The sequence below is a fragment of the Ochotona curzoniae genome, unplaced genomic scaffold, assembly GCF_017591425.1.
Source record: "Ochotona curzoniae isolate NIBS_2020 unplaced genomic scaffold, NIBS_Ocur_1.0 scaffold_2453, whole genome shotgun sequence".
Lineage (NCBI taxonomy): Eukaryota > Metazoa > Chordata > Mammalia > Lagomorpha > Ochotonidae > Ochotona > Ochotona curzoniae.
This window is the reverse complement of record NW_024467094.1, coordinates 33,109,062-33,134,563: the sequence shown is the minus strand read 5'-3', so window position 1 is coordinate 33,134,563 and position 25,502 is coordinate 33,109,062. Positions and strand designations below refer to the sequence as shown.

The following is a 25,502-nucleotide window of genomic DNA, read 5'->3' as shown; positions in this document are numbered from 1 at the left end:
TGGAGTTTACATCTGTTCAGAGTTTGTGTTTACAGTGTGTTTGCGTAGCTTGGATTATAATTACCATGTTGAAATATAATTATTGCGGAACTGAGTCAGTGGTGAGAATGAAAGCCATCTGGTATCCTAGCTGAATCCAATTCTCTTTCACTGAGAATTTCCTTGATATCTAGCTTATCTTAGAAATTGTGATTTAGGGACAAATCAGAGTTCTCTTTAAGATTTATTTTATTTCTATTTGAAAGGCAGAGTTACAGAAACAGAATGAGAGAAGTCTTCCACCTACTGGTTCACTCCTCAAACGGCTGCAATGGCCGAGCTGAGCTGATTGGAAGCTGGGAGGATGCGAAGGGCTTGAACCATGCTCTGCTGCTTTCTGTTAACAAGGAGCTGGATCAGAAGTGGAGCAGCTGGGAAAATGAGCCAATGCTCATATGGGATGTCAGTGTCACAGGCAGAGGCTTTGCCAGCTGTGCCACAGCGTAGCCTCAGTGTTCGTTGTCAGGCTTAATTTCCTTTTTTTTTTTTTTTTTTCAGATGTTGTGTTTCATTGTTTCTGGAAAGTCAGATACACAGAGAAAAGGAGAGACAGAGAGGTAGATCTTCCATCTGTTGATTCACTCCCCAAGCAGTGGCAACATTTAGAGCCAAACCATTCCCAAGCCAGGACCCCAGAGCTTCTTCATGGTTTCCCATGTGGGTGCAGGGTCCCAGGGCTTTGGGCTGTCCTCAACTGCTTTCCCAGGCTACAAGCTGGGAGCTGGATGGGAGCGGGACTGCCGGGATTAGAACTGGTGCCCATATGGGATCTGGCACATGTAAGGCAGGGGCTTTAGCCATTAGGCTACTGTGCCGGGCCCATTGGGTGGATTTTTAAGATTTGCCTTGACTCAGTTATACCAACTTAAAGACAGATTTAGCAAAGAATATGTTTTTAAATAAATCACTATGCCTTATTTATTTTTCTCTTGTTTTTCGCTTCTACTGTATCCTTTAGTCTGGAGTTGATTAAAGAACCTGTTTCCACAAGATGTGACCATATATTTTGCAAGTAAGTATAAATGTTTTTTGTGGTTTATTATTAATAACTTTTGTGCCTTGTTTTTCGTAGTACTGAGAAAGCTCACTGTGCAAGCTTTAGCTTCTACAATTAAGTAACTAAGAAAAATACATTTTTCACTGTGTCTGAGTTGTAGTTTTTGTTTGTTTTAAAGATTTGTTTATTTGGAAGTGAGAGCTTTATCTATATCGAGAGAGATACTCCATCTGTTCATTCACTCCCCATACAGCTGCAACAGCCAGGGATGGGCCAGGCCAAAGCGAGGTCCTTTAAACGAGTATCAGGAACCCGAGCATTCGGGCAGTTACCTGCTACTTCCCAGCAGCATTAGCAAGAGCCGGACTATGTGACTGCATGTGGTGCAGTCAAGGGTCAGTCTAGGCACTCCAATATGGCTGCAGCCATGCCTAAAAGTAACTGATTCACAGCAGTACAATGTCTGACTCTGTTTTTTGTGAGTATTGTAAAATAGAGGGACCCGAATTGGAAATACAGTAGCCAGAGCTGAACCAGCACTCCCATATTGCGGGTCCAAGTTTTAGGCTGCAACTTAGCTTGTTGAGCCATAACATCAGCCTAACTTTTTGTTTTTAAGTGTCTTTTTTTTTTCTTTTTTGTTTTTGTTCTTGAAAAGCATACATTTCTAATTTTAAAAAAATTAGTTGAAAGGCAAAACAACAAAGCAAGCAAACGCTCCTCCTGCTATTTGCTGGTTTGCTTCCTGAATGACTGCAGTGGTTGGGGCTGGGCCAACCAGGGCCAGGAGCCCAGAGCTCACTTTGGGTCCCCTATGTGGCTGGCACAACTGGATCAGAGGTCCTTGTCTTCATTTAAGAAAAGAACTTCAAGGGTCATTGCTGTGGTGTAGCAAGCTAAACCTCTAACTGCAGCACCTGCATCTCTTATGAACACTGCTTCAAGTCTTGGCGGCTTCACTTCCAAACCAGCCTCATGCTTGTGGCCTGGAAAAGCAGTAGAGGATGGCCCAAAGCCTTGGGACCCTGCACCCAGAGAGAACTGGAGGAAGCTCCTGGCTCCTGACTTCAAATTGGCCCAGTTCTGGCCATTGCAGCCATTTGGGGAGCAAATTGGTGGGTGAACGATCTCCTTCTTTCTAAATCTGTATGTCTCTCCTCTGTAACTCTGACTTGTAAATAGAAATGATAAAATAAATCATTAAACAAAAGAATTTCAGACATGAGATGAGCAATAGTAAGTAGCGTAGCAAGGTTTAATGGGGGGAATATACCTAACCGACCAGGCAGGCTTTTCCACGAAGACCTGAGCCAGCAGTCAGCCTTTGACTGGAGTTGTGTATGCTTGCCCACCACTTCTCCCCCTTCTGGAATGTTGGTAAGTGGACTGCTCTCTGGGCATGGAATATCTGAAATTCTTCCCAGCAGTTTATCAGCGGTGTTTGTGAGCCTCATAGCCCCTGCTCTTCCTCTCCATTAAGGGCTCAGACCCACTTAATAAAGTTATCAAACATGGGCAAGAATTTTGATGCATAAATGCTGGTTTACGTCCAAAGCATGCTTCTGTGCTTCTTCCCTTAAGCAGTAGCACAAAATTCCCATTTTTGTTCTTTAATCCCTCTCATATTTGTAGGCTACCCTTCTACCTGAAGATTTAATGTGCTATGCCACAACACCATCCCAAAAGTCCTCTTTTATTGGAAAACAAGCCATTTCTGGTAATGAATTTGTGAATACAAAAGTGTATGTGGCATAAAGTATGTTCCTGCCACCTCCACCCTGAACTCCTGCTTCTCTCTCTCCCTGGAGACAACCACAGTGATCTTTTTTTATGTATCCTTTGAGAAATTTTTTAATTAAAGGATTTTTAATTAGGGCCATCCTCTGCTGCTTTTCCAGGCTGTAAGCAGAAAGCTAAATCGGAAGTGGAGCACTCAGGACACAAACTGGCGCCCAAATGGGATGCCAGTGCTTGCAGGTGGAAAATTGGTATGCTGTGTCACCACACCAGCCAAAATTCAAGGGTTCATTAATTTTATTTTATCTAACTTATTAACTGGATAAATATACTTAATGTATAAATTTTAATGCTAGCAACATACTTTTTATAAGATTTGTCTATATTTTGAAAGAGTTACAAAGAGAGAAATAGAGACAAAGAATTGTTCTATCCACTGGTTCACTCCTCAAGTGGCCACCATCGCTTGAGCTGAGCCAGTCTGAAGATAGGAGCAAGGAATGTCCTCCAGGTCTCCCTCATGAGTGCAGAATCCCAAGACTTTCAGTCATCCTTGACTGCTTTTCCAGGCCACAAGCAGGGAGCTAGATGGGAAGTGGAGCAGCCAGGGCATGAACTGACGCCCATATGGGATCCTGGTACTTGCAAAGCAGAAATTTAGCCAGTAAGCCATCATGCCAGGCCCATTTAAGGGTTCTTAGCTTTGGGTTCATGAATTTCCTAAAGTTATATCCAATTTTAAATTTAATTTTATTAACCAGCAGGCTCTTTAGCATAGCAGATAAAACTTCTGAGTATAACACCAGCATTCCATTAGATTCTGGTTCCATTCCCAACTGCTCTGCTTTCGATCCAACTCCCTGATAGTGGTTTGGGAAAAGCAACGGAGGATGGCCTCTCTACGTGAGACCCGATAAAGTTTCTGGTTCCTGACTTTGGCCTGGCCCAGACCGAGCCCACTACATTCATATAGTAGATGGACCAGCAGGTGAAAGATCTGTCTCTTCCTCTTTTTGTAACTGACTTTCAAAACAAAGACATAAAATTTTTTTAATGTTGTTAGTATTAAAATTTATAGACATGTACTTTTTAAAAGAAGGAAGTCCCTATTTCCACCAGATTCTTAGCAAGTTTCCACAATCTGAAAAAGGAAACAGCTGCTATTTTAGGGAGAACGCGAGCCGGGTGAAGCTGCAGGAGACCTCTTTGCTTTGGAGAGAGATTCTCTAACACATCTGCCAGCTGGCTTTGCCTTACTCCCTCTGAATTCCTCGTCCCATTCTTCTGCCCCGCTTCCAAGGTCTTGTACTCATCTTCTGTGTCACTCCCCCAACCCAGCTTTCAGTCTGTTTTCTTGTTTCCTTCTGATTCCTCTGGCCCTTTCCCCTTGGCTTCCTGCCAGGGAAACAACTTTCTATAAGAATGTTTGGATTTTTGATATTGTGTCCTCTAGAGCTATGCGTCCCCAACTCTCTGGTGATAAGTTTTTTCATAGGTTGATGCCTGGTGAAACAAGAAAGTCCCAGTGTTTAAACAGTTTCAAAGAGCTGAGGATTAACTTTTCTACAATGAGACTTACCCGGTCTCTTGATGAGATTCTTTTGACAGTGTGTACTGTCTGCCTTCCTGTCACCTGTGTAATTAGTCCTGAAGATACTATCATTGTGAATTAAGAATAATTTATTAACATGGTTTACTTTGAGAACTTGTGGAAGAAGGAAATAACAGGCAGAGGAAATAGATGAGCAAAACTATGAAGATTAGAAATAAAGTATGTCCGGATGATATTTTGGTATAATGGGTTAAACTATCACCTGCAGTTCCAGCATCACCTATGAACTCAGTTTGAGTCCCAGTTGCTCCATTTTCCATACAGCTCCTTTAAAATGCACCTGGGAAAGCAGCAGAACAGGACCCAAGTCCATGGGCCCTGCACCTCTGTGGGAGACCAACTCCTGACTCCTGACTTCTTCCTGGCCTGGCCTTGGCCTGTGCTGCCATCTGAGGAGTGAACCAGAGATGGAAAATCCCTTTCTCTCTCATCTCTCCCTGTGATTTTGTTTGCCAGGAGTTTCTTTTTTTTTTTTTTTTAATTTATTTATTTTTATTGGAAAAGCAGATGTTCAGAGAGGAGGAGAGACAGAGAGGAAGATCTTCTGTGCAATGATTCACTCCCCAAGTGACTGCATTGCCAGAGCTGAGCCGATCCAAAGCAAGCCAGGAACCTCCTCCAGGTCTCCCACGCAGGTGCAGGGTCCCAAGGCTTTGGACCGTCCTCGACTGCTTTCCCAGGCCACAAGCAGGGAGCTGGTGGGAAGTGGGGCCAACGAGATTAGAACCGGGACCCATATGAGATGCTGGTGCGTTCAAGGTGAGGACATTAGCCGCTAGGCCACACCGTCAGGCCCAAAATGAAGACATTTCTTTAGGTTTGTGTGGATTAAGAAAGAGTACCATAGGCTAGATATTGTAGAGCTTTTATAAAATTCGCTGCTTGTGACAGCAGACATTCCATATCAGAATGCTTGTTTGAGTCCCAGCAATTCCATTTTCATCTAGCTCCCAGATAACATGCTGATTCACTCCCCAAATGGCCATAACAATCAAGTGCGGGCCAGGCCAAAGCTAGGCACCAGCAACTCCACTCATGTCTCCCATATCGGTGGCAAGGGGATAACCACTTGAATTCGCATCTACAGGCTTCCCAGGTACATGAATAGGAATCTGGATTGGAAGCAAAGCAACCAGGACTTGAACATGTACTCTGACGCATTGGAGGCAGCCACTTCACCCACTACACTACAAGGCTGGGCTTCTGTATATCATTATGCCTGCACCATGTTGTCTGGGTTTTTTTTGTTTGTTTGTTTGTTTTGTTTTTTTCTTTTTTAAGATTTATTTTTATTGGCAAGTCAGATTTATAGAGAGAAGGAGAGACAGAGAGATAGATCTTGCGTCTGCTGGCTTGCTATCCAAGTGGTCACAACAGCCAGAGCTGAGCTGATCTGAAGCCAGGATGCAGGAGCTTCTTCTGGTCCCTGACACAGGTGTAGGGTCCCAGAGACTTGGTCCATTCTTCACTGCTTTCCTAGGCCACAGACAGGGAGCCTGATGGGAAATGCAACAGCTAGACTCAAACAGCTAGCCATGTGGGATGCCAGCACCACAGGTCGAGACTTCGGCTACTATGCTGTGTGCTAGTCACCACATTGTCTTGGTTATTGTAGCTTTATACTAAGGTGTTGAGTTTTTAAGCTAATTATAGTAATTTCTGTAGATTACATATTTAATATGCCATATTAATATCTTACTACCTTCCATCCTAACAGTAAGCCATATGCATGTAAATTCAGTTTTCATGGATGATTGCTTGTATATTTGGTTTCCTGCTGAGGCAGCATCTAAAAACAATTAGAGAAAACCATGAGCTTAATTCACCTGCCATTACCTTTTAAATGGCTTTTAAGGGCATTATGAGATTATCTTTTTGAGGCTCTTTGCATTTTGAGTATTTAATGTACAAAAAGAAAATAATTTGAAATGTTCTTCCCTCTTTTATAATTTTTAGATTTTGTATGCTGAAGCTGCTCAACCAGAAGAGAGGGCCTTCACAGTGTCCTTTGTGTAAGAATGACATTACTAAAAGGTATGCAACTCGGATGTTGATGGGAGGAAGGTTGGAAGTAAACAGCAGGAGCTAATAAAAAGTCTTTAGTAAGAAAGCTGGTATTCCTCTGAAACCATTTGTCAGTTTTTTTAAAAAAAAAGATTTACTTATTTTTATTACAAAGTCAGATATACAGAGGGAAGAGAGATAGAGAGGAAGATTTTCCATCTGATGATTCACTCCCCAGGTGAGCGCTTTGGCCAGTGCTGCGCCGATCTGAAGCCAGGAACCAGGAGCCTCTTCCGGGTCTCCCACATGGGTACAGGGTTCCAAAGCTTTGAGCCGTCCTCAACTGCTTTCCCAGGCCACAAGCAGGGAGCTGGATGGGAAGTGGGGCCGCTGGGATTAGAACTGGTGCCTATATGGGATCCCGGCATGTTCATGGCGAGGACTTTAGCCACTAGGCCACAATGCCGGGTCCCATTTGTCAATTTTTAAAGAAGGCATGAAAATGTATTTAGGAGATAAAACAAATTCTTTTTTTGTGTGTGTTTATTTATGTTAAGATTTATTTATTTTTATTTGAAAGTCAGATTTACAGAGTGAAGGAGAGACAGAGAGAAGGATTTTCCATTCACTGATTCACTTCCCAAGTATCCGCAATTGCCGGAGCTGAGCCAGTCCGAAACCAGGATCCCAGACCTTCCTCTGGGTCTCCTATGCGGCTGCAGGGTCCCAAGACCTTGGGCCATCTCTGACTGCCTTCCCTGGCCACAAGCAGGGAACTGGATGGGAAGCGTGCAAGGCAAGGACCCCAGCTGCTAGGGTACCATTCTAGGCCTCACTTTTCCTTTTTTTAAAAGATGTATTTATTTACTTACTTATAAGTTAACAGAAAGATGGGAGACAGAAAAGTCTTCTATCCGCTGGTTCACTCTTCAAGTAGCTGTAACAGCAAGAGCCAAGCAGATCTGAAGCCAGGAGCCAGAAGTTTCCTCCTGGTCTGTGCCAGTATGGGATACTTGCACTTGCAAGCAGAAGATTTACGTACTCTGCCAAGGCACCAGCCCAAGTTACTTTTTCTAATGCTCCTGAATAGTGCAAAAACTTACAGCACTTTGATTTTGATTTAGTTTTCATTTTCATTTAATTGAAAGGCAGTGATCCAACGACTGGCTCAGTCCCCAAATGTCCTCAGCGCTGGGGCTAGGCCAGGTTGAAGCTGGCAGGCAGGAGCTCACTTGTGTGGCCGAGACCCAAACATCTGAGACATCACCACTGCCTCCAATGGAGCACAATAGCAGGAAGCGGAAATCAGAGGTCGAGCCGGGACCCAAACCCAGGCACTCTAGTATGGGATGTGAGTGTCTCCAGTGGGTCCTAACACCTCGTCAGACATCCACATAATTCTTTAATAATTCAGTGTGTTTATATGTTGTGTATCTCTCTTGCCACAGTGTTTGTTCTACTCTGGCAGGAAGTTGTCTCAGTCAGTATAAGTACTGATTCCTCAATGTTTTGAGAAGTGACCATTTTTAAAGCAGTGCACTTGTATCTTTTATGTTTTTAGAATATCATTATTATGTCACATAGTTTTAGACTTTTGGTAGATTTTAAAAAGCTGACAAAATGATTATCTAAAAGATGCCAGTGATGGGCCTGGCAGCGTGGCCTTGCAGCTAAAGTCCTCACCTTGAACACACCGGAATCCCATGTGGGTGCCGGTTTTAATCCCAGCAGCTCCCCTTCACATCAAATAAAAGTTTTCTGCCATTCCTTTTGTTTGTCTTTATTTTAATGTTCTTAAAAAGTTGATCATCACTAAATATGCCTCTCAAACAATTTAATTTCAGAAGTCTACAAGAGAGTACCCGATTTAGTCAACTTGTTGAAGAGCTGTTGAAAATCATTCAGGCTTTTGAGCTTGACACAGGATTACCGTGTAAGTGTTGAATAGACCCAAGGCTGACGCTCAAGTGGCTATCTGAAACCTCTGAAAGCCTGCTGTATTATTGTCTAGGATTAAGTGATAAGACTTAAAGTTTTAATTTATGTATTTGAAAGAGTTACAGGGAGAGAGAGAGACTTAGGTATTTCATCCCTTGTTCACTTCCCAGGCTGGGCTGGGCCGAAACCATTAGCTTCTTCTAGGTTTCTCACTTGGGTTCAGTGTCCCAAGCACTTGACTGTCTCCACTGCTTTCCCAGGCACATTAGCAGGGAAACGGATTGGAAGTGGAGCACCTAGGACTTAAATTGGCATATGAGATACTGGCACTGCCTGTGGTAGCTTAACTTGCTACGCCACAGAAGCAGCAGTATTTTCAAGGGAGGGCAATAATAATATGGAGAGCAATCTTCTATCCACTGATTTATTTCCCCAAATGGCTTCCACAGCCGGACTGAATCCAGAATCTAGGAATCTGCTATCTTCTATGAAGGGCAGGTGCCCAATCGTGCGGGGTCATCTAATGTTACCTTTCCAGGCCCACTAGTTGGGACCTAGATCAGAAGTGAAACCATTGAAACTCAAACTAGTACACCTATATGATGCTGGCATCTTAAATAGTAGCTTACCTTGCCACAGCCCAGGGTGAGCCCAAAGAAATCTAAATACTGGAGCCATCACCTCTGCTTCCTGCATCCTAGGGTCACCATTAGCAGGATGCTGCAGTCAAGAACTGGAGTTAAGGATTGAACCCATTTACTTGCATACTGAGCATAGATGTCTTAACCCATGTCTTAATTGCTAAGTAAATGCCTTCATCCTATATTTTTGTAAATCATGGCCTCGTACCTTATTTTATCAGTGCTAAAATGAACATTTTTTGCATTTTAACAGCTTTGAAATTGAAAGCCTTTTATAATAGTGATGTTTAGTTTAGTGCATTTTCCTTCTTGGTAGCTTAGAAAATAGCAGTTCCTCATTGTTGTTCTCTTAGATTCAGTAAAATAGAGCTTAACAAGTTTTTCAGTATTGAATGGAGGAAAAAAGGCCTAGAGATAAGTTTGACATAGGTGCTTTTTTTTTTTTTAAAGATTTATTTTTATTATTTTTTTTTTATTGGAAAGGCGGATATACAGAGAGGAGAGACAGAGAGGAAGCTCTTCCGTCCAATGATTCACTCCCCAGTGAGCGCAATGGGGAATCCGAAGCCAGGAGCCTCTTCCGGGTCTCCCACGCGGGTGCAGGTTCCCAAAGCTTTGGGCCGTCCTCGACTGCTTTCCCAGGCCCCAGGCAGGGAGCTGGAAGGGAAGCAGGGCTGCTGGGATTAGAACCGGCGCCCATATGGGATCCCGGGCGTGCAAGGCGAGGACTTAACCACTTGCGCCACCGCGCCGGGCCCGACATAGGTGCTTTTTAGGAGTAAAATTTCCAAAGTTTTTAGGTTTTTTTGTTTTTTTGTTTGTTTATTTGTTTTGTTTTTAAATAAGTAACCTTAATGCCTTGTCTTATTACAAAGAACATACATAGGCTTTCTCTTGGTTTGATCATAATTAGTATCTTTTTTCCTTGCTCGAAAAAAAAGTATTTTCATTTGTAATTCACAGTTGCAAGCAGTTATGACTTTTCAAAAAAGAAAAATAACTTGCCTGAACATCAAAAGGACGAAGTTTCCATCATCCAAAGTCTGGGTTACCGAAACCGAACCAAAAAACTTCCAAAGGTTGAGTCTAAAAATCCTGCTTTGGTAAAGCTGCTTTCATTCATTCATCTCTTTTTTTGAGCATTAGAAATTAATGAATGTGCTAAAGGTTTTTGAATTTAAATTAAAAAATCCAGAAAGAAGGTACTAGGGTAAGTTCAATGACTAGTAAGAGAGGAGTTCAACGGTCAGGATGCTTGGTGAGATCAGGAGAGAGGTGATAGGTTTTTCTCTGACCTTGGAGTTCTAGCTTCCCTGACACTTGCTAGAATAGCCATAGGGTCACTGACAGCTGGAAGCGTTTGAAAATTACTTCTTGGAAGGTAGAATTGTCACAACGTGCAGAGATTTGATAGCGAACTGAAGAATAGTGCTCATGATGCCAGCATTCACTTTTTTAGTAGACTAAAAGGAAGAAAAAAAGCTGTAACGTACCATTGAGCTTTTAAATATTCCTTTCCTTAATATGATTTGAAATTCTGGGGATTTATTGCCATTGTTTACCTTTTTTTTTTTAATTTATTTCATCTTAATTGCTAACCCCCTCATCAGATGTGATCAGAACTATATACTACGTATCAGCTTTAACATATATTATCTTAATACTTTAAAAAGCTGCATATATAATGAGTTTGGGAAAATGTAAATGGGGGAAATTAGCCAAGTCATACATAATTAAACATTCTTGTTCAGTTTCCGTAGCATTTTTCCTAGATGTCATAAATTTTAGCTAATGACATATGATCAGTTTAGTTTCTCTGTGGCCTCAAGATTTTGTATAGGAAAAAAGAAATTTTTCACAAAATGGACTGCCAACTGGTTAACCATTCTTTATTGCTTAGCAGGACAACAGTCTAGGCGTTCAATTCTCTGATCTTGGAATTGTGAGATTTCCAAGGACAACACAGCAGACTCAGTCTCAGAATAAGTCTGTCTACATAGAACTGGGTGAGTATCTCTGAGTTTGTAGACTTAGCATAATAGTTGCTGGATTGCTTATCTTAATTTATACATGTGGCTGAGAGTTTTGAGAAGTAAAGAAAAAAAGATTATGAGCCCTATGGTGGAGTTATAAAAAATATAAAAACACAGATTTAATTTTGAAGAACGTTATTTCATAAAGGAGGCAAAAGACAAGCTGTCTTGGTGGGTAAATATGTTTTGGAGATGTGGAGAGTAGAGATAAAGAACCTCATGGCTTGCTGTAGCAGTTAGAATTATAGTGTTTTGTGAACTTTTTTTGCTGTAAGATTTATTCATTTTGAAAGACACAAAGGGAGATACATCTTCTATCCACTAATTCACACCACAGGTGCCTACAGTGGCCAGGGATGGGCAAGGCTGAAGACAGAGCTAAGAGTTGCTTTCAGATGTCCCATATGGGCAGCAGGGGATTAAGCATTTAGTCCATCTCCCAGTGTTTTCCCCCGAAGCCCTTGACAGGGAGCCGGATCTGAAGTAGAGCAGTTGGAACTCCAGTCGGACCCATAAAGGGTGCCAGTGGCAAAAGTGATAGCTAATGCATTTACCGTCAAATGCCGGTCACAGGAGTCTTTTCTGAAAAGAGTGCATATTGTAACCAACAAATCTATAATTGTATTTTGTAAAATATCTTTCTGGGTTAAATTTTAGCTTGTCATTGAATTTCTTGAGTTTTGTTTGTTTCTTTGTTTCGACTTATTTTATTTTTTGAAAGTCACAGAGAAGGAGCAAGAGAATTTCCCGTGTGCTGGTTCCTTGCCCAAATAGCTGTCATTGCCAGAACTGCGCCAGGGTGAAGTCAGGAGCCAGAACTCCATTCTGCTCTTGAGTATGGATGGCAGGGGTCCAAATTGTCTGTTATTTTTCCAGGCATATTAGCAGGGAGCTCAATCAGAAGTGAAACAGCTGGGACTCAAACTAATACTCATACGGGATACCAGTGACCTAGGCAGCGGCTTAACCCACTATATCGCAATGCTGGCCTCTGGGAACCTTTTTAACAAGAATTAAGCTCAGAGTTCAAGCAAGTCTCTCTAGGTTTTAAAATATGCTTAATTGAAAAGTGTGTGTTGGGGCCCAGCAGTGTGGCCTAGCGGCTAAAGTCCTCGCCTTGAATATGCCGGGATCCCATATGGGCGCCGGTTCTAATCCCGGCAGCTCCACTTCCCATCCAGCTCCCTGCTTGTGGCCTGGGAAAGCAGTTGAGGACGGCCAAAAGCCTTGGGATCCTGCACCCATGTGGGAGACCTGGAAAGAAGTACCTGGATCCCTTATCTGCACAATAAGATGCTGGACTCCATGCTTTGTAGATGCTCACAAGGAAAAAAATCTCAACTGAATTTGACCTGTGGTAATGCAACAAGATGGAAGAATCCACCATGGGGGGGTGGGAAGCAGGTTTTGGGGAGGGAAGGGGGGAATCCCAGTGCCTGTAAAACTGTGTCGCATGATGCAATGTAATAAAAAAGAAAGAAAGAAAAAAAAAAAGAAGTTCCTGGATCCTGGCTTTGGCTTGGCGTAGCATCAACCATTGCGCTCACTTGGGGAGTGAATCATCGGATGGAAGATCTTTCTCACTGTCTCTCCTCCTCTCTGTATATCTGCCTTTCCAATAAAAATAAATAAATCTTTTTAAAAAAAAAAGTGTGACCCTTTTGAAATTCTAAGCATTGCCAAATTTTATCAGAATACCTGCATGTCTTCCCTGCTTCAAATCATAAATCTGGACAACAGGTATAATGATGAAAATAACTACAGTAGCTAATATTTAAGAGCAGTTGAGCATGCTTCATGCACTGCTCTGTTCTTGTATATCTTATTTAAGATCCATATCAAACCTTTGTAGCTGTTACTAATATATATATATTTAAAGATTTATTAATTTTTATTGGAAAGGCAGATCAGATTTTTGGAGAGAAGGAGTGACAGTAAGCTCTTCCATCCACTGGTTCACTCCTCAAGTGGCTACAGTGACTAGAGCTGAGCTGATCTGAAGCCAGGAGCTAGGAGCTTGTTTTGGGTCTTGCACACAGGTGCCCGATCCCAGGGCTTTGGGTCGCTCTCAATGTCTTTCCCAGACCACAGGCAGGGAGATGGTGGGAAGTGGAGCAGCCAGGACATGAACTGACACCCTTATGGCATCCCAGCACTTGGAGGTGAAGAATTTAATCATTGAGCAGTTCCAGATCCGTTACTCTTTTTACTCTTTTTTTTTTACTTTTTTTTTTTTTTTTAAAGATTTATTTTTATTATTTTTTCATTGGAAAGGCGGATATACAGAGAGGAGAGACAGAGAGGAAGATCTTCCATCCGATGATTCACTCCCCAAGTGAGTGCAACGGGCCGATACTATGCCGATCCGAAGCCAGGAGCCTCTTCCGGGTCTCCCACGCGGGTGCAGGGTCCCAAAGCCTTGGGCCGTCCTCGACTGCCTTCCCAGGCCACAAGCAGGGAGCTGGAAGGGAAGCGGGGCTGCCGGGATTAGAACCGGCGCCCATATGGGATCCCGAGCGTGCAAGGCGAGGACTTAACCACTTGCGCCACCGCGCCGGGCCCTTTTTTTTACTTTTTAAATTATATTTTTGACAATCTTTACACAGTTAATTAGGGTGAAAAGATTCAAGGGCTATAGGAAAGTGGGTAAGACTATTATTTCCATATTGTTTCCTTCATATATCTAAGCTAAAGGGGATATTGAGGGAGATTGGGTGGGGCTTCTCCCTCAATACTATTATATTTTTTAAAAATTAATTTAGTTGGGTGCTGATTACATGGTATAGTAGGCCACCTATGGTGCTAGCATCTGATATGGTCTCTACTTCATATCCCAGCTACTCCACTTCCTATCCAGCCCTCTGCTTGTTGCCCGGGAAAGCAGCAGAGGATGGCCTAAAGTCTTGGGCTTCTGTACCCATGTAGGAGACCCAAAGAAAAAACTCTTGGCTTCAGGTCTATTCAGCTGTAGCCATTGTAGCCATTTTGGGCAGTGAACCAGCAGATAGAAGATCTGTCTCTCAATATATATCTTTCTCTCTTTAACTATGCCTTTCAAATAAAAAAATAAATCTTAGAAAAATAAAAAAAGATTTGTTTCTTTGAGAGTTACAGAGTGAACTTCCATCTGCTGATTCATTCCTGAGATCAACACAGTGACCAGATTTGGATCAAACCAAAGCCAGGATCCTGGGGCTTCTTGTGGGGTGTTTTTTTTTTTTTTTTGCTGCTTTTTCCCTACCATTAGCAGGGTGCTAGATTGGAAATTGAGCAGCCCAAATTCAAGCTGGCATGGGATACCAGTGTTGCAGGTGTTAATTTATGTGCTATTCCAGAATGCCAACCCTCTATACAAAAAAAAAAAAAAATGGGTGGCATTGGCTCAATTGGCTAGTTGTCTGTGTGCAAGTGCCAAATTCACATATGGGTATCAGTTTGTGTCCTGGCTGTTCATCTTGGTGTCCCACGTGGGTGCAGGGGCCCAAGGACTGGGACCAGTTTCCCTTGTCTTTTCATGCATATTACCAGGGAGCTGGATTAGAAGTTGTGCAGCCAGTACTCAAACTGGTGCCCATAGGGAATACTGGCAAAAGCATAACCCTCTATGTCACAATGCTACTCCCAATTTTTAACATGAAAAAACTAAGCACACATAAGAAATTTTGCCAAGTACCCAGCACCTAACAGCATAGTACCTAAATCCTCATCTTGCATCTGCTGGGATCTCATATGGGCGCTGGTTCTAATCCCAGCTGCTCCATTTCCCTTCCAGCTCCCTGATTATGGACTGGGAAAGCAGTGCAGGATGGCCCAAAGCCTTGGGACCTTGCACCAGCATGGGAGACCCAGAAGAGACTCCTGGCTTCAGATTAGCTCAGCTCTGGCCACATGAGGAGTGAACCAGTGAATGGAAGACCTTTCTCTCTATCTCTCCTTCTCTGTAAATCTGTCTTTCCAATTAAATAAGTAAATCTTTTTTAAAAAAATTGCCAAGGTAGTAATACTAGTAAGTGATAAAGCTGTGCTGTGATTCTGGACTCCTGAGCTTTGGGCCACCTCTGGATTGCCCAGCGCATCTATCATTGTGCCTTCCATGCAATAGGTACTCAGTCAACATTTTAGGTGAGTGAATGTATTTTTTACAACAAGCACTTTTTTGTGTTTAAGTCTTTGAACAAAAGAAGCCTTTCACTGATTTGTTTTTTGGCGAATTTTTTTTTTAGGATCGGACTCTTCTGAAGATACAGTTACTAAGACAGATTGTCACAGGTGAGTCGAAGCAAGCTTGTTTCCTTGAAGCTCCTTTTAGATTTAGCCAGATCAGGATTTGTGTTTTTCTGGATTGAAATCATGAGATTGGAAGACATCCTAGAAACCTCTTGTTTATTCCGCTCATTTTGTTGATTCAGAAATATTCCTTTTTGTTTCTTTGATTTATTTATTTACTAGTAATTTCCAAAGCAATTTGTTGTTGGTTGTTTGTTTAACAGTTAATTTAAGGGACCAGTGTGGTGACTCAATAGGCTAATCCTCTACCCTGCGGTGCTAGCATTCCATGTGGGCATTAGTTCATGCTCCACTTCCAATCCGACTCCCTGCTCATAACCTGGGAAAGCTCAAGGATGGCTCAAGTCTTTGCATCCCTGCACTCATGTGGGAGTCCCAGAGGAAGCTCCTGGCTTCAAATCAGTTCAGCTCTGGCCGTGCAGTAAATGGGAGATCTCTCTCTGTCTCTTCTTCTCTCTGTAAATTTACCTTTCAAATAAAAATAAATAAATCTTTTTTTAAAAATTACTTGTTTGAAAGGCAGAATTGACAAAGGGACTTTCCATCTGCTGGTTCATTTCCCAAATGTCTGCTCTGGCTCAGTCTGGACCAAGCCAAAACTAGGAACCTGGAACTTCTTCCAGGTCTCCCAAGTGGTACAGGGTTCCAGAGATTTGGGTCATCTTTCATGGCTTTCCCAGGCATGTTAACCAGTTGCTGGATTGGAAGTGGAAAAGCTGAGACTCAAACTAGTGTCCGTGAGGCATGCTATGCTAACGCTACAAACAATGCCTTAACCTGCTACACCCCAATGGCCTCTCCAAAAGAAGTTTACGATAACATTGGAACTCTCTTCGCATTTGCTTGTAGCAGAGGTTGTTGTCTAGCTCAGTTCCTCAAAACTCTTCTTGACACCATAGTAATTGTGACTGAGGAAAATATTAAAGAAATTTGCTCCCTCCCTTTTTTTTTTAAGATTTATTTATTTTTATTGGAATGTCAGATATACAGATATACAGAGAGGAGGAGAGACAGAGAGAAAAGATCTTTCATTCGCTGGTTCAATCCTTAAGTGGCCACAACGGCCAGGTGTGAGCTGATCCAAAGCCAGGGAGCTTCTGCAGGTCTCCCACGCGGGTCCAGGGTCCCAAGGCTTTGGGCAGTCCTCCTCTGCTTTCTCAGGCCACGAGCAGGGAGCTGGAAGGGAAGTGTAGCAGCTGGGATTAGAACCAGTGCCTATATAGGATCCTGGCACATTCAAGGCGAGGACTTTAGCCAACAGGCTATTGTGCCAGCCTTTCCCCCACCCCCTCTTTTTTTTTTTTAAATAAAAATGTTTTTCAAAAGTAAGATCACAGACACATATGGACCTGTTCAGTGAAGGAGTAGGGCAGGAGAGAAAAAAAATGTTTCTGCCTTCCATCCTGTATCCCTAGGGAAAAAGAGAGTGCCCCTCCGCAGGTGCAGACTCGGTATGTTCCTGGGAAGGGGCCAGGTCACATGACACTGTCCTCAGGATCCTGGTGGAAGGAGTACATCCGGGGGGCTGTGAGGTGCTTTGTTTTGATATCTTACTTCTTTACTTCTCAGTAAGATAAACTTAGCAAAAAATATTTACTTGAAAAGCAGAATGACAGCAAAGTAGAGACAGAAATCTCTTTGACTCACTTCCCCAGTGGCCACAGGGACAGGCCAAAGCCAGGAGCCTGAAACCCTTCAGATTTCCCGTGTGAGTGGCAAGGATATGATCATTTAAGCCATCATCTGCTGTGTTTCCAGCCTCATTAATAGGTAGTTGGATTAGAAGTGGACTAGCTGGGGACTTGAACCTGTGCTCAGATGGGACACTAGCCTTGCAGGCAGTGCTTAAATATACCACAGTGTCAGCCTCCATGTATACTTTCAAGCATCTTTTAAATGTTTTTTGACTGTTCACCTTTTGGCTATGGTTTACATGCCATGTCCACTTAGCAGTGTTCTATGTTTCTGAATGCGTTATGTCTGGCCATTCCATCTCAATTAGAAACCAGTAAAGGAGCTCTCATTTTTGGCATCACAGAAATACACAAAAATTTCTAATGGTGGAAGTAAATTTCAACACTTGAATCTAATTCATCAAGTGATTACAACCCTACATGTAGGAGCTAAAATATTTCCTTGCTGATTTGACAGTTCAGGGAGCACAGAGCTAATGTTTCTTATTTTAGGGCTTCTGCTTTTTCCTTCTAGTCTGGAAAACCAAATCAGCCTTCAAGAAGACAGTGCTAAAGCCACTTTGGATGCTACAGAAAACAATCATGGCAAGTCTTCTCAACTTACTATATGCTGAGGAGGGGATGAGTTGATACAGTTTTGTAATTAGATTATCCTGAAGGTCATTTGCGGCATTTATAATTACAACATCAGAATTAGAATGTCATTCTTTCTCAGATGTCATGGTATATAGCTTGATAAACTTTCATGATACTAGACTGATGTCATGGTAGTAGTAACGTACATGACTGATTGTTACCCTGCTTGGTTTTATTTACTGGAGTTAGAGAAACAGAAAAACAGAGAACTGCTGTCTGCTGGTTAACTTCCCAAAGGCCTGAAATAGCTGGGACTGGGCCAGGCCAAAGTGGAAGCTACGAATTTAATCCAGGTCTCCCAAATGAATGGTAGGAATCCAACAGTTTGCCATTATCTGCTGCTTCTGATTAGCAAGAAGCTAGAATTGGGAGTGGAGCTAGAAGAAGACCTCAAGCATTCTGATATTGGATACAGATGTCCCAGTGGACAATTTTCCTTTGAAAATAGGCTCTTTTTTTCTTTTAATGGAAAGGTAGGATACTAGAGTGAAATCTTTAATTCACTGATTCATTCCCCAGTGGCTGCAATGAGCAGAGCTGAGGTCATTCAAAGCAAGGAACGTTTTCCAGGTCTTCCATGCGGGGACAGGGGTCCAAGGATTGGGCCATCCTCTGTTGCTTTCCCAGGCCATCAGCAGGGAGCTAGATTAGAAGTGAAGCAAGATTGTATTCAAACTCTTGCCCACGTTGGATACCAATGCTACAAACAGAAGGTTAGCCTACTACACGAGGCCACTACCCCCACATCATGGGCATTTAGCTACTAGGGCAAATACTTGCCCTGTTCTTTACTTTGAATTAAAATATTTGCATTTTATCTTTTGCCTACTACGTGTTTGTGTTTGCTATTTTTGCTTTATTTTAGATTTATTTATTTGATAGAAGAAAGGGTGAGAGAGAAATCTGGTTCATTCCCCAAATGACTGTAGCAGCCAGGTCTTGACCAGGCAGAAACCCAGAGCCTGGAATTCCTTCCGGGTGGTGTAGACCCAAGTACCTGAGCAGTCATTTGTTCCTTCCCATACTCATTAGCAAGGAGCTGGATCAGAAGCAGAACAGTCAGGATTCAAACTGGGGCTCCAGTATGGGATGCCAGCTTCACAAGCAACGACTTGACCTACTATGCCAAAACCTCAGCTCCTGCCTGCTGGCCTTTTCTTTTTTCATTGGAAAGACTGATAATAGAGAGAAGATACAGAAGATCTCCGGTCCACTGGTTCACTCCCCAAGTTGTTGCAACAATCTGTTACAAAGCCAGGAGCATCTTCCAGGTCTCGGTGCAGATGTATGGTCCCAAGGCTTTGGGCCCTCCTCTGCTTCTTTCCCAGGCCACAAGCGTGGAGCAGCAGGGCTATGAACCAGTGCACACATGGGAATGTGGTACATCAAATGCAAGGATTTTAGCCACTAGGCTACTGTACCAGGCCCCTACCTCTTGGTTTTTAAATACAAGAAGTATGAATCTGTACCCAGAACTAAAGATTGTGTGTCTGGTGACCAAAGTTTGTTTTTAATTCACTCTTAGAAACAGAAAGTGTTCTTTATGGATAGGAAAAATCTTGAAATTAACATTCTAGTTGTCTTGATTGGAAATAATGAGAATCAAGGTAAATAGTGGTTATATATCTTCTATATAGCTGGTAGTTTATGAGGCTAATTTCTCTAAAAATAGTCCATTGTCTAACTACTTACTCCAAGTTGAATTAAGTGTGTATTTTTTCATAATTCACTTTTTAAGCACCTTGGGTTTTTTGCTTTGTTCTTATATTTTCAGCTGCTTGTGTGTTTTCTGGGAAGGACGCAACAAATGCTGAACCTCAACAATCCAGTAGCAAAGATTTGGCTACCATTAAGAAGCATGCAACCGAGAGGCATCCAGAAAAGTATCAGGGTATTTCTATTTCAAACTTGCATGTGGAGCCACGTGGCACAGATACTCATGCCAGCTCATTACAGCATGAGAACAGCAGTTTGTTACTCACTAAAGACAGAACGAAAGTAGAAAAGGCTGAGCTCTGTGATAAAAGCAAACAGCATGCCTTAGCAAGGAGCCAGCAGGGCAGATGGGCTGAAAGTGTGAAAATGTGTCATGATAGGCAGACTCCCGGCACAGGGGGAATAGAGCCTCTGAATGTTGATTCCCTGTATGGCAGAAAACAGTGGAAGAAGCAGAAGCCTGCCTGCTCTGAAACCTGTGGAGATGCCAATTCTTGGTTAACAGTAAATAGCAGCATTCAGAAAGTTAACGAGTGGTTCTCCAGAAGTAATGAGATATTAACTCCTGACGACTCACTTGGCCAACAGACTGAATCAAGTACCATCCCGGCTGGTACATTACAATTCTCAAATAAAGCAGATGGACATTCAGTTTCTTCAGAGAAAGCAGGCTTGCTGACCAGCGGTTCCCAAAATGCTATAGTGTGTGAAAGCGAAAGAATCCATTCCAAACCAGTCGAGAGTACTATCAAAGACAAAATATTTGGGAAAACTTATCAGAGGAAGGCATCCCTCCCAAACTTGAGCTGCGTAGTTGAAAATCCAGTGAGAGAAGTATTTGCTATAGAACCACAGATAACACATCCCCCCACAAACAAGTTAAAGCGTAAAAGGAGAGCCACAACAGGCCTTTGTCCTGAAGATTTTATCAAGAAGGTGGATTTGACAGGTGTTGAAAAGACTCCTAAAGAGAGGAATCGGGAAACTGAGCAAATGATGCAGAATGATCAGGTGGTGACTACTACTAATGGTGGGAATGAGAATGAAACAAAAGGTGATCATGTTCAGAAAGAAAAAAGTGCTAACCCAACAGAATCATTGGAAAAAGAATCTGCCTTCAATACAAAAGCTGAACCTATAAGCAGCAGTATAAGCAACATGGAACTCGAATTAAATATCCATAATTCAAAAACACCCAAGAAGAACAGGCTGAGGAGGAAGTCAGCTACCAGGCGTGTTCATGCACTTGAACTAGTCGTCAGGGAGAAACCAAGCCCACCTAATCACACTGAACTACAAATCGATAGTTGCAGTAGCAGTGAAGAAACAAATTTGGGCCAAGTACGCATCGGTCGCAGAAGAAAACTTCAAGTCATACAAGATGCCACTGGAACCAGGAAGAACAATAAGCCAAATGAACAAATAAGGAAAAGACAGGCCAGTGATGCTTCCCCAGAACTTAAGTTAACAAACGTACCCAGTGTTCTTACCAACTGTTCAAGTTCTAAGGAGCATCGTGAGTCTGTCGATCCTAGCCTTCAAAGAGGGGAAGTGGGAGAGACGCACGATACAGTGCAAGCGTCTAATACTGCCACAGACCCCAAAGGTCTCCCGTTGAGTGGAGAGAGGAGCGTGCAAGCTGAAAGATCTGCAGAGAGCACCAGTAATTCACTTATTCCCGACACTGATTATGATACTCAGGACAGCATCTCATTACTGGAAGCTCGCACCGTTAGGAATGCAAAAACTGCAGCAAATGGACAGGAGAGTGAGAGTATGGCAACTGGAAACCCCCAGGAAGTTGCCCCAGCTTGTTTGGGAAATACTGGAGATGACCCAGAGGGCTTTAAGGACCCGTTGAGAAGCGAAGATGACCACATTCAAGAGACAGACACAGAACTAGAGGAGAGTGAGCTTGATACTCAGTATTTGCAAAATACATTCAAGACTTCAAAGCGTCAGTCATTTGCTTTGTTTTCAAAACCAGGAGATGCAGAAAGGGAATGTGTAACTGCACATACCCAATCCAGTTGCTTAAGGAAACAAAGTCCAAAAATCTCTCTTAAATGTGAACAAAAAGAAGAAAATCCAAAAAAGGAAGAGTCTAAAGCCAGGCATTGGCAGGCAGTTAATCCCACTGTGGGCTTCCCTGTGGTTTGTCAGAAAGATGAGCCAGGTGATTATGCCAAATGTAGCCTTAAAGAAATCTCTAAGCTTTGTCTGTCATCGCAATTCACAGGTAATGAAACTGGGCTCATGGCAAATACACATAAACTGTTATACAACCCGTATCATATACCACCGATTTCTCCCATCAGGTTATCTGTTAAAAACACATGTGAGCTAAGCCCGTCAGAGGGAAGGTCTGAGGAATATTCAATATCCTCTGAAAAAGCAGTGGGAAGTGAGAGCATCTTTTATAGTGCAATGAGTACAATTAGCCAGAATTACATGAAAGAAAGTGCTCTTAAAGAAGGCGGCTCAAGCAGTGTTAATGAAATGAGTTCTAGTACTAACGAAGTATGCTCCAGTATTAATGAAGTAGGATCCAGTGGGGAGAACATTCAAGCACAGCCAGGTAGAAGCAGAGCAGCTGAGTTAAACTCTGTGCTTAGATTAAGTCTTGTGCAACCTGGTGTCTGCGAGCAAAGTCTTCCCGTAAATAAATCTAAACTTCCTGAAGTAAAAGGGCCAGGAGAAAATGAAGTACTTCAAGCTGTAAGTTCAGATTTCTATTCATATCTAGTTTCAGAGACCCAAGAGCCACCTATAGGAAGTAAGAATCCATCTCAGATTTGTTCCGAAACACCTGATGATCTGTTAGATGATTATGATGTAATGGAAAGTACTAGCTTTGTGGATGATGGCATTCGGGAAAGATCTGCTGTTTTTAGTAAAAGTGTTCAGAGAGGAAAGATCAGTAGGACCCCTAGCCCTTTAGGCCATGCATGTTTGGCTCAGAGTCACCAAAGTGAAGCTGAGAAATTGGAGTCCAAAGAAGCGAATGTGTCCAGTGAGGATGAAGAGCTGATTTCCCTCCAACAATTGTTGTATGGTAAAGTAACCAATAGACCATCTCAATCAACCAGACATAGTGCTGTTGCCACTGAGGGTGCATTTGTAAAATCTGAAAACTTGGTATCATCAGAGAACAGCTTCGACGACTCTAGTAGTGAGATCATACTGCCAGAGGCATCCCAGGAACATGACAGTGGTGAGGAAATAGAATGTTCTGGTAGCTTGTTTTCTTCTCAGCATGGTGCAGTCGAAGAGGTGAATGAAAATGCAAACTCCCAGGATTCCTTCTTAATGTTTGATCCTCTCCCCAAACAAATGAGACATGAGTCTGAAGAGCAGCAAGATGTGAGTGACAAGGAATTGGCTTCTGATGATGACGAAAGGGCAACTGGCCCGGCAGAAGATAATCTCCAAGAACAGAATGTGGATGCAGACTTAGGTATTGGAACCAGGTTTTTGCCTTGGTCTGTTTTTATAGAGATGACCTACATGCTTATACCTTTTGGGGAGCTCATTTTACAACTTTCTGAGTATACTTAAAATAATCGCTTGCTAAATCTGAAACATGTTCCTCCAAAGGTGCTTGTCCTTAAAAGTCCTCCTTCACCCATCTAGAATGTATTTTCTGACTGAAATCTAACGTCCTGATTGTTGGCAGAATTGCTTCTGGTTTTCAGAGTTAGAATTTTTGGTAAGAAATCACAATGTCCCAGTCAAGGAATTCAATCATTTTGTATCCTGCCATTGGGAAGATACGTGTACAGCACTTGCCGTGTTTGTGGCGTCTGTATCCCTGAACCTCTGTTTTATTGTCTTTTAAGGTGAAGCAGCGTCTGGGTATGAAAGTGAAACGAGTCTGTCTGGAGTTCACTCAGAGCTGTCCTCTCAAAGTGAAATTTTAACCACTCAGGTAAAACGCATATTTGGTATCCCTTGTTCAGCGACATAATGCATACACCAAAGGACACGTATTGTTTCCTCTTATTTTAAAATTTATTTTTTATTAGGAGATTTTTACAGAGAGAAGGAGAGACAGATCTTCCATCCACTGGTTCCTCCCTAAGTGGCCACATGGACAGAAGTGAGTGAATCAGGAGCCACTAGCTTTTTCCTGGTCTCCCACGTGGGTGCCGGCTCTCAAGGCTCTGGGCCATCCTTTACTGCCTTCCCAGGCCACAGGCAGGGAGCTGGATGGGAAGTGTAGCAGCCAGGACACAAGCCAGTACCCATATGGGACCCTGGTACTTGTAGGTGGAGGATTAACTAATTGAGCCAATGTGCTGGGCCCTATTTCTTCTTATTATGGAATGCTTAGAGTAATTCAGAGACACAAAGACAGAGTAGTGGTTAGCAAGACTTGATGAAAGAATGAGAGATTATTGATACAGATTTTCATTTGGTATGATGAAAAAGTTCTGGAACTATATAGTAGTAATGATTACATAAACATGTGAACTAATAGTACTGGGTGGGATACATTGATAAATTAATGGTTATACAATACACATTACCTAGCAATAGTTACTGTTAATGGGTTGATCTGATCCTTTCTAGTCTTCCTTGTGTGCATAGGGTAATTGTATACACTTTGTCTATAAAAAATACTCAGGTGTGAGGAGCTGCGCTGTGATACAGGAGTGAACCTGTCAGCTGCGATGCTGGCATCCCGCATGGGCACCGGTTTGAGTCCCAGTTGTTCCACTTCTGATCCAGCTCCCTGCTAATGTGCACAGGAAAGCAGCAGAAAGATGCCCAAGTGTTTGGGCCTTTATACTACCTGGGAGTCCCAGAAGAAGCTTCTGGCTCCTGGCTTTGTTTCAGGCCATTGCAGCCATCTGAGCAGTGAACCAGCAGATAAAAGATCTTTCTATATGCTCTCTTTGTCTCTTCTCTCTAAAATCTGTATTTCAAGTAAATAGATAAATTTTTTTTTAAATTATTTTTTAAAGACTTACTTATTTTTACTTGAAAGGAAGTTGGTGCGGGCTCCCAAGGACTTGACCCTTCCTCTGCTTTCCCAGGCTATAAGCAAAAAGCTGGATCAGAAGTAAAGCAACCAGGCATGAACCAGTGGCCTTTTAGGATGCTGGCGTTTCAAGCAGATTAGCTTGTCTTACCACCGTACCAGCCTCTGAATAGATAAATCTTTATAAGAAGAAAGTCAATGGGCTAATTCTCTGCCTTCAAGTGCCAGCATCCCATATGGATGCCAGTTCGTATCGAAGCTGCTCAGCCTCTGATTCAGCTCCTTACTTATGTCCTGGGAAAGCAGCAGAGGATGACCTAAGTCCTTGGGACCCTGCAACAATCCTGCAGCCACATGAGATCTGGAACAAACTCCTGGTTTCTGGCTTCGGATAAGTGTAGCTCTGGCTAATGTGGCCATCTGGGGAATGAACCCCTTCTCTTTATAAATCTACCTTTCAAATAAAAAAAATCAGATACCATACACATAGCTCTTGCTATGTTAACATTCTTCACTGACTTCATGTTTCATATAATATTGCATCCTTTGGAATGTCATGATTTGACTACTGGCAGATATTCTGGTTTTCAGGATAAAAGAGACAGTTTGCTAGTATATACAGCATTATGGTAGACATAAATATTTGTCCATATCTCTGATTATTTCTTTAGTATAAATTCCTAAAAAATTGAATTTTTGATCTTTGGTATATATTGTTAGATTTTGCATTAGAAGGATTAAATCAGTGTGTGCTCTTGGAACCAGTTTTTTTATGCCTTTGCAAACGTTACATTGTATTCAATTTTTAAAAACTTGTAACTCTGGCATTCCACTGAAGACTCCAAATAGAGAGGGCTTGTCTTCTGCCCGTTCTTCAGATGGAGCAAGTTTCCCCAGGCCTGAAGCCTGTGAGAGTCAGAGAGAAACCTTTGAGACAACTGCCTGCTCTGTACCTGAGCTGTCACAGTATTTGCCACAGTGACAGGATTGCCATGGTGACTGAATTGATGAGATGACTCAGGTCTTCTGTCTGTTTACAATTCCTGTAACCCTTTCCCGATGTGGATTTGGAGCTGTTGCCTATATGCCTATTATCCGATTTTGTCCCTTGTTTGTAAGCTTTAGGATCCAGTTTGATTCCACCTGCCTTAGCCATACTGTATTACATTTGACATTCAGTCAAT

General features: G+C 42.5%; 1 protein-coding gene across 1 annotated transcript in view; it reads left to right on the top strand.

The window, feature by feature from the left end:
• LOC121170387 (breast cancer type 1 susceptibility protein homolog) overlaps positions 1 to 25,502 on the top strand; it is a 64,713-nt gene that overhangs the window by 5,972 nt on the left and 33,239 nt on the right. Inside the window, exons 2-10 of the mRNA XM_041001527.1 lie at positions 998 to 1,051; positions 6,342 to 6,419; positions 8,234 to 8,322; positions 9,932 to 10,071; positions 10,869 to 10,974; positions 15,225 to 15,270; positions 17,497 to 17,567; positions 19,393 to 22,791; positions 23,174 to 23,262. Coding sequence (XP_040857461.1) covers positions 998 to 1,051; positions 6,342 to 6,419; positions 8,234 to 8,322; positions 9,932 to 10,071; positions 10,869 to 10,974; positions 15,225 to 15,270; positions 17,497 to 17,567; positions 19,393 to 22,791; positions 23,174 to 23,262 — 4,072 coding nt within the window. The remainder of the gene's footprint in view (positions 1 to 997; positions 1,052 to 6,341; positions 6,420 to 8,233; positions 8,323 to 9,931; positions 10,072 to 10,868; positions 10,975 to 15,224; positions 15,271 to 17,496; positions 17,568 to 19,392; positions 22,792 to 23,173; positions 23,263 to 25,502) is intronic.